Below are 10,000 nucleotides of genomic sequence, written 5' to 3'. Positions count from 1 at the left end.
GAACTTTTTTTGTTTTTCCATTAGTAGTATCTAATGTGATGTATTTGATTAAATAAAAATTGTTATGCTCATTAGTATCATCTTATGTGATTATATCATCTCAGTGATTATAATGAGAGCTCCTATAGCGAGGGTCTTCACCATGTGTGTGAAGCTAGAAATAGTGCAGACCCCTGACTGACCAAACATACAGGAATTGTCACTGAATTATCCTAAAACTTGTAAGACAACAACCTAATGTGAGACAACTCTGAAGCTGATTCTCTGAAGACCTCTTCTTCTTCTGCTTGATGTCTCTCCCAGTCACTGAGTCATTGAGCATTTCACTGGATTTCTGTTTCTCCAGGAAATGACCTTAACCTCATGACTGCAGTTTGAAGAACTATACATCACAGCACGGTAAAATTCTTTTCATATCCCAGCTTGTTAGGAAGCTGGGGTCAGAGCGCAGGGTCAGCCATGATGCAGCACCCCTGGAGAAGATTAAGAGTCTTACTCAGCTTGAACCCCTGACCTTCTGATCAGCAACCCAGAACCTAAACTGTTGAGCCACCACTGCCCATTGTCACCACTGTGTCTCTACATTGTGTAAAAGTCTTTTGATCCATCTTGAAAATCCAGTGTGGTGGCCAGATAACATGGTCGGTCACCTTTAGCACACAGGAGCAGGTAAGTGGGGTCTTGTTATAGTAAATAAGTGATAAGGACATAGCAATACAGACTGGATGTGCTGATAATGAATGATTTACTGTTATATTTCTGATGTTATTCTCTGGTCCTCCAGTGCGGTTAAATTGAAAAGGAAAATGGTTTAATTTGTATATTACAGCGTGTCTCTGTATTTAAACAGGCAGAGAATGTGGTTTCTCCAACCCACAGGCTATACACAGGTTCATACAGGTGTACACACACACACACACACACACACACACACACACACACTTAACATAGTTTAATTGTGCTGTGCCTAAATATGGCAAAATTCATTTAAAAAAAAAAGAGCACCAAACAAAAATTCACAATGTCATGTATTTATATCATCATGGGGACATTTAAACCTCTCATTGTGATAAAAACCTGCACACTCCTTCACATTCACCAATCATAGAAAGAGGAGTAATTCCAAGTAATGCTTTTAAAAAGCATCATTATTGTTAAACCTTTTTAGATATTGCGTTTAGAAAATCCATTAAGCATTAAACAAAACCTAGATTTTGTGACAATAGCTTATCCATAAAGAAGAAAATGATCCCTACTTTCCCCGCAAATATCTTAAATAATTAATTTCTCCATTCAGAATCATAAATGACACTGAACACATGAACACAGCCTGGATGAAGACTGACAGTTTTATGGCTGTAACCGTGAAGTCGCTGTACCTGCGCTTGTCCGCCAGAGGGCGCTCACATTAGTAATAGACGCACGCTGCTAGCAAGTTTGTTGGACGTGCGCGCTGCTGGCGTTGCAAAAGGCGGAAGACGTTTACACTTCCTTATTCCGGGGAGAAAAAAACAAAGCGCGTCAGCTTTTAATTCGTATCATATTTGCATCAATGTGCCCGAATATTGATTTATATTCACGTGATTTCCTCACTCTGTTTTTGTTTTACAAATTATTTAGCGTGAACTTTACGGCTCGAGAGGTGAATTCCGAAATTCATCTCCCCCATAAGTGAAAATGGTTTGCTCTGTAGGAACTCGCTGCTCTGGTTCAGATGAAAATACTGTGAATAATGATTCGTTTTGGTAAGATATTAAAGCGCAGTTTTATTGATTAAATAAAAAAAAACTTTAGCATGTTCACTGTAAGCGAGGAAATAAAATACAATAGAATACCCGCTCATACAGTGTGTAAGTCCGGGCGTCCAATCAGATGAGTCCAACGCAGCAGTGAGTGCAGTGAATGAAGGAACTGACAGAATCCAGGACATAGTGTAGAGAACATCATCTCTACTGCACTGCTTACACAATCATCAACAATCATCAACAATCATCATACACCTGACTTCATGCTCATTCTGGCTCATTCTATCTATTTAGAGATTTATGGTTTAAGATAGAGACGGGAAATATGGCCGAACAAAACTGCAGCATTCTCACAAGCTAACAAGGAAAAAAGTACCACATTTAAAACACCCAGAACGACTGAATTACACTTTAACGTAATATCTACAGACATAAATGAACACAGGATAGATTATCCACAGATTTCACAGATAAAGAAGGTGATCTGTGGTTCTAGACCTGTTTCACCAGTTTAAGGCCACACACCCTTCATCATGACTGACAGACACACAGGCCACGCCTCATTCTTTAAGACTGACACATACAGGCTTCCTTTGATGATACTGATGGACACAGGGCCCACGCCTCCTTCACTGAGACTGACTGACACATAGGCCACGCCTCCTTCACTGAGACTGACAGACACATAGACCACACCTCCTTCACTGAGACAAACAGACACATAGACCACGCCTCCTTCACTGAGACTGACAGACACATAGGCCACATCTTCATTAAGATTGACAGACACATAGGCCACAACTCCTTCACTGAGACTGGCACACATAGGCCACACCTACTTCATTAAGACTGACAGACACACAGGCCACACCTCCTTCAGTGAGACTGACACACATAGGCCACACGCCCTTCGCTGAGACTGACACAAATAGGCCACGCCTACCTCAATGAGATTGACAGTCTCATAGGCCACGCCTCCTTCACCGTGACTGACACTCTCAGGTCTGTAAACAATAAACCCAAAGTAAAATAAGATGAGTTGTGTCATGTGACCAGCAGGGGGCAGCACGACCCTGTAAAAACTTTAAACATCTCTGGTCCCATATACTATGCTTGTTGCCATGACAACACCAGCATCTGGCTCCATCACTGGGAGAGTCATTGTTCTCTTCCTCCTCCTCTATTTCTTCTTCCTCTCTCTGTTCCTCCTCTCCATCCTCTTCTCCTTTTCCTCTTCTCCTTTTCCTCTTCTCCTTTCTCTACTTCATGTGCTTCCTCTTCCTTCTCTCTCTCTCTCTCTCTCTCTCTCTCTCTCTTCATGACCCTCTTCATCCTTCAACCTTCCTCTTATCCTTATATATTGTTCTCTTCCTCCTCCTCCTCCTCCTCCTGTCTTCTAATCCCACAGTCAAATCATTAAAGAGGTGATGAGGCAGAATCATGAATTATTCATGTACTTTATTTGCTATAATTTATTAAAATCACTATGTTACATCATGAGTGCAGAGGTGTTTTTGGCATGCAGGAAATTCAACAGATTGCATTTCTACGACAAACACGTGACGAGATAACAACAAATCGCCATAACATCAAAATGACAAAACGTCGACGCCAAAATGACGTACACACAGACACGGAGATCAGACGGCGTTCAAGATTCAGAGATTTGCTTGGTCGTTTTAATTTATTCAGGAAACGTCTCTGTGAAGTATTCGGGCTAGAATAAAGTCTGCGTTCCAATATGGCTTTCTTTCGCACCCTCGTTCACTTCCCCTTGGTTGAATTCACTTGTCCGCCATCTTTATTACCTCTACTGAATTGTGTGTGAAGGATTGAGAATGACACAATTCCATTTATCAGCTTACGTTAAACTCAATCACTCGATCACAGACTTTATCATGGCATCACCACCAGACTTTTTTCCCCATATATTGCTGAACATCCTGCTTCGCATCAACTGATGAGTTTATCTGCACAGTGTTGTAGTTTAGCTAATGTTAGCCTGCTTGCTTATGAACTTGGCTAGCTATGTAACATGAGATAGCTACTGTTGGAGACTAGCTAGCTGGCTAACGTTAGTGCATTGCTGTGTTTAGGTATCTGGCTTTTATTAAATAATTGTCAGATTGTGTAATTCAACCCAAGATTTTATGCAAATCCGTATATCGTAGGTGATACACACGTCCTGGTGGGTTGTTAGGGGAAGTTAGCGAGTGTGCACTAGAAGCGTAGTAAAACGCAGACTAAAACTGCACTGCCACATGCGCTAGGTGATAATGAAGAAATTAAAGTAAAGATTGACCGCAAGTTTGTGTGGAAAGCAGTGAATTATCCACCGTTCGAAACGACCCAAACGATTTCACTCATGAGCAGCAAGAATGAAATAAACAAAACAGTTTTGTCCAAAAATTAAACGTCCACAGTTTTACCTCAAGATATTTTCAGTTGTAGGTTTCTGCTGTTTGCTTTGTTAGTTTTGTTCTGAAGCTAGGAGGCTACCTTAGCTAATAAGTAATAGTAGCATATCGCTACCAGTTTAGCATTGTGCATTAAGTCTGCATGTGTAAGTAAATCTACAGTTCAAAATCTTTAAAATCTCTTTCTTCCTCAGAAAGTGGCGTGGTAATAAGTGTATGTAAAAAATGTAAAATTTTGACATTATATGTGTAAAAAAACATCAAAGAATTAACACTGAGAAATCACATGCACTTAGCAAAGCTCATATCCCGTTAGCATTAAAACAAAACAAAACAATATTGATAAAAACAAAACTTTATAACTGAACATTGAGCTAATTCTTACAACGGCTATAACGTAATAAAAGCATATTTTAATTTAAAACGTTTGCAAAGTGACAAACATATTGCAGTATACGCTTCATCACCACCACCAGGGGGCGCTTTATGAATCATTGTATAAATGTTCAATTGCAGTAAACCTTTTCGTTACTTTTATATATATTTCTTATATATTATTTATCGAGGCTGTTATGTACAAATTGTGTTAGAAATGTGACGTGATAAAGATGAGTTAAGATCGAGTGGATGTGGATTAAAGCCAAACTTTGTGGACTTTTTATTTTTTCGCTGCACTGTCCCTTTAAGAGTCTAGAGGAAGTGTAGAGGAGGAGGAGAGGGATGTGACGTCACACATCAAGACATCTCTCACTTTAAAGGCACACTCTGTGATTTCTGAAGAATAAAGTGGCAGTGATGCAGAAGTTTCCCCCTGCATAAGCTTTAACATTGCGTGTAAACACTTTAATCCTCCTGGAAATATAATGAGTGATATTAAACTATCACAGAGTACGACTTTAAACTAACGCTAGAACACATTCGGGACACTGCCTCAGACTCCTCAGACTCACACTGATACACAAACAAGACAAATTAAGACAGACACAATATTGCCGTGATTAATGAGAGAACCGAGGTTCTCTACAACGTAGATGGACATGAGACAAGGTTAAAAAGTGCAGAAACACTCAGCTACAACGTGTGTGTGTGTGTGTGTGTGTGTAGGTGTTTGTGTGTGTGTAGGTGTGCGTAGGTGTGCTTTCTTCTTCCAGTTTTTCTTATTTTTCATTCAGGCTCATTAAAGCTTTTCTTTACAGCAGTGTTGTCGTTATCGTCGGAGCCGGGCTAAAACGTTTTCACGTGTGGTTTCCTGTGAGATGATCGCTGATTGGACGCATATCGCATTGAACGGATGCATATCGATCAGTCGTGCACGTGATAAAACGTTTTAACGTTCCTCATCTCGTCTCGTCTCCTCCAGCCAGCAGAAAGTAAGGGGTCAGGATTTAGTGTGCAGTGTGCAAAAGTTTTGGCTCCTTCATCGGGACATCATGCGCACAAACTCTACACAGAAGATGGACAAAGAAACATGGATTAGAACGTATTCATGGATATTTAGCAATTTAACCTTCAGCTCAAAATGATCTGAGCATCGCCTGTAGGATAGAAATATGAGGGTCCATGAAGCAAAGGCCTCCGCAACTTTTCTCATTTTGTTAGTGATGGAAAGCGCAACCCAGCATTACCAAAGTTATTACACTTGTAAATAACATCAACTGGAATCTTATGGCAATTTGAATTTAAAAACTGTATGGAAAGTTCAGAAATTAAAACTCTGGTTTAAATAAATAGCCAAAAATATTACTGCACACGTTTAAATAATGTGCCTAAGTTTTAATAGTTTGTTTGTGAAATAAATTTGTACTGAGGGGTGCGTGAATTTATTTATTTATTTATTTATTTATTCAAAGGTTAAATGGGACTGTAAAGCGTTTGAGAGCAATAGGACCGAGTGTGTACAGCCTTCACCCAAACACTATATAACTACTAACTGGATAAATATTTTATATTTTTATGTATTTCTCTTTGTATTTATATGTTTGAGTTGGAAATTCTACATATGCCTTCCAATAAATAAAAGTATTCATATAAATATTTATAGAGCATTGTTCATGCACACAGAAGCTCAAAATTGGTGTAAGATCAAGTAGTAAACAAATAAATGACAAAAATATTTAAATATACTAAAATGTATAACAAATATATCAAATGAACATAAGCTATGTAAAACACACGTATATAATAAAATGAAACAGATTTAATTAAAAATAATGAAAGAATTAATAAAATGTTAATTTAATATTTATTAGAGCTTCACAGGGATGATGAATTAGTCGATATAAACACGAGTGACTCACATTAACTGTAATATTTCAGTCACATGCTTATTTTTACCACTAAAATATAAAACATCCAGTTATATTATATATTATATTTTAGAAATAAAATATGATCTCATGCCAATATGGAAATCTCTTGGATGACAGATCATTTTATTTTATTTTTAAAAAAGTTATTTATTCTGGCAGCATGAAAGATGAAAATGTAGTAAACAGTAATACAAAAATATATATTATCAAATAAAAACTAAAAGACAGCGGTAAACCATCTACCTGATCAATACTGATGAAAATCTGAGGTAAATATATTTTTTAAAAATCTCGGTTCTTACCCTCAAAGTCTACACGTCCATCACCATTCAGGTCGATATCTTTCAGAATGTCCTCCAGGTCTCGATGCCCCACCTGAAATACACCATATACCATGAAAATATACTGTATACCCTGAAAAAAAAAACCCAAATATTTCACATTAATGGCAAACTCTTGTGCTATCATCACTTTAGAAGTTTCAAAATGGTGGCTCCCATGGAAGTTTGGCGATCAGTCAATGCTAACTGTAATTACAATAAATTGAAGTCATTTAGAGTCGTTTTTTAGTAGTTTACCAACACATCTGAGGTAAATGTTGATGTTTCGGATAATTCTGTCTCATTTCCACTCTCGCTGTGTCTTTACATTGTTCATATTAGAAAATGAATTAACAGCTACATGCTAGCTAGCTACAGTTTGAGCCTCATTTTAAATTCATAAATTCACACACTCGCCTGGTGGCCTAACAGTTTCCTCATGGCTTCCCTCAGCTCACTTGTACTGATCTCTCCATCACCGTTAGTGTCAAACTGCCGCAAAAATGTAAAAAAAAGTCAAATAAAAATGATATAAATATCATTATGAAGTTATGAGTTATGAAGAATATGCTTTATATCACAAAAGTAGTGTGTATTTTTTCTCCTCACCTCCCTGAAGGCGTTTCTGAGCTCCTTCACTCCGATCATATCTGCTGTTTCTGCCAAAAGCTTTGGTCCCATAAGTCCCACAAAGTCATCGAAGTCCACATGACCTCCCACTAACACACGCACACACACACACACACACACACACACACATCAGCCTTCCAAAGCCATCAATTTTCACATGACCTCACAGTGAAACATCACTGCAATCACACACTCACGGTTCATGTTGAACTGTTGGCTCAGTTCGATCAGCTCCATTTCAGTGGGCATGTAGCCCATCGTCCTCATACAGTTCCCCAGGTCTTTACAGCTGATAAAGCCATCCTTATCTTTATCAAACTCTTTAAAGGCTTCACGGAGTTCTATACAAACACACACACACACACACACACACACACACACACACACACACAGAGACACAGAAACAAACAATGAGAACTTATTTTAAACCTCGCACTAAGTAAACTTAGTAAACACAAAACTAAGAATAAATGCAAGATGCTAACTATATATAATCATGCCCATTACACACTCGCTACAATCACACTATTATAATATAATTACACACTCATTATAATCACACACGTTATAATCACACTCTCTATAATCACAGAATCTATAATCACACTCTCTATAATCACACACTCTATAATCACACAGTCTATAATCACACACTCTATAATCACACACTCTATAATCACACAGTCTATAATCACACAGTCTATAATCACACACTCTATAATCACACACTCACTAAAATCACAGTCTAAAATCACACACTCTATAATCACACACTCTATAATCACAGAATCTATCATCACACACCCACACAATCTATAATCACACACTCTATAATCACACACTCTATAATCACACACTCTATATTCACACACTCTATAATCACACACTCTATAATCACACACTCTATAATCACAGAATCTACAATCACACACTCACACAATCTATAATCACAGAATCTATAATCACACACTCACACAATCTATAATCACATACTCTATAATCACACACTCTATAATCACACACTCAATGTAATCACACACTCTATAATCACACTCTCTATAATTACACACTCAATGTAATCACACAGTCTATAATCACACACTCTATAATCACAGAATCTATAATCACACACTCTATATTCACACACTCTATAATCACACTCTCTATAATTACACACTCAATGTAATCACACAGTCTATAATCACACACTCTATAATCACAGAATCTATAATCACACACTCTATATTCACACACTCTATAATCACACTCTCTATAATTACACACTCAATGTAATCACACAGTCTATAATCACACACTCTATAATCACACACTCACACACTCTATAATCACACACTCACTATAATCACACACTCTATAATCACACACTCTGTAATCACACACTCTATAATCACACATTCTATAATCACACACTCACTATAATCACACACTCTATAATCACACACTCTATAATCACTGTCCATGTCTGTACTCACCCTCGATCTCCTCAGGTCTCAGCTCTCGATCCTGCACAAAGCAAAAAACAGTGAGAGTTTGTATTAAAACATGTGCGTTCAACAGAAACACACACACACACACACACACACATGTGACCAGGCAGTGTACCAGCATCCCCTGGTTAGCAGCATGTGGCAGCTGAAACACACACAGTATCTCCATCATACCTCCACGTTACACACAACCATATACACACCTGCCTCTAAAAAACAGCCTGTGTGTCTGTGTGTGCTTGGGGGTGGGGTGGGGGTCTGTGTGTGTGCATGTGTGTGTGTGTGTGTGTGTGTGTCCATGAATACTGATGCGTGCAAAGCCTTTAAAGGCCATGAAAGAGAGAACCACAAAGAACAGAGACACGTGATGTAAGAGATGAGTGGAAATATTACACTAAACAGTCATACAGATAAACAGACAGAGAGACAGACAGTAATAGTACACCTACAAAGAACTTCTAAAGTGGCCAATTATATTGAATTGAACCACACACACAGACACACACACACACACACATGCACATACACACACACACACACACACACACACACACACACACAGATGCACACATACGTTATGAATGTCACAGTGCAGAGAGAAATATTTCCATTAATAAAAATAATCATAAGCCAGTTTTCCATTCATCCATCCTAAGTGTTTACTGAGCACTGACACTTATACACCTATACAGTACATACACACATACACACACACACACACACACACACACACACACACACAGAGTGAGAGAGAGAAAGAGAGAGAGAGAGCGAGAGAATAACTCAATACTGGCAGAAGTCACAGTGCTGAATGCTGTAATTGTATCACTGATATTTTGAGAGCAGCCATTTTTAAATCCCATCCGCTCATCACTGATCTCACACAGGAAGTGACACAGGAAGTATTTAATTATTCAATTCTCAAAAACTGTTGGAAAACATTGCAGCGCATCCATCTGAATTCAGCACCAAGAACTGTTTCATTCCATCATTTATCAGCAATCTGTACAATATAATTACTATTTTGACTCAGTACAGTGCGTTCTGATTGGCTGAGGACAGTACAGTGCG

The 10,000-nt window shown here is 38.3% G+C and overlaps 1 protein-coding gene across 1 annotated transcript in view; it reads right to left on the bottom strand.

Moving 5' to 3' along the window:
- Positions 1 to 3,074: 3,074 nt before the first annotated feature.
- Positions 3,075 to 10,000, bottom strand: part of cabp1a (calcium binding protein 1a) — a 12,167-nt gene continuing 5,241 nt past the window's right edge. The window contains exons 2-7 of the mRNA XM_053623961.1: positions 8,915 to 8,945; positions 7,619 to 7,762; positions 7,401 to 7,510; positions 7,209 to 7,283; positions 6,774 to 6,846; positions 3,075 to 5,605 (exon numbers count right to left, since the gene is read on the bottom strand). Coding sequence (XP_053479936.1) covers positions 5,580 to 5,605; positions 6,774 to 6,846; positions 7,209 to 7,283; positions 7,401 to 7,510; positions 7,619 to 7,762; positions 8,915 to 8,945 — 459 coding nt within the window. The 3' untranslated portion in view covers positions 3,075 to 5,579. The remainder of the gene's footprint in view (positions 5,606 to 6,773; positions 6,847 to 7,208; positions 7,284 to 7,400; positions 7,511 to 7,618; positions 7,763 to 8,914; positions 8,946 to 10,000) is intronic.

The sequence above is a fragment of the Ictalurus furcatus genome, chromosome 5, assembly GCF_023375685.1.
Source record: "Ictalurus furcatus strain D&B chromosome 5, Billie_1.0, whole genome shotgun sequence".
NCBI classification, from domain to species: domain Eukaryota; kingdom Metazoa; phylum Chordata; class Actinopteri; order Siluriformes; family Ictaluridae; genus Ictalurus; species Ictalurus furcatus.
Note: the sequence above shows the minus strand (reverse complement) of the source record. Positions and strands in the feature narration are given on the sequence as shown.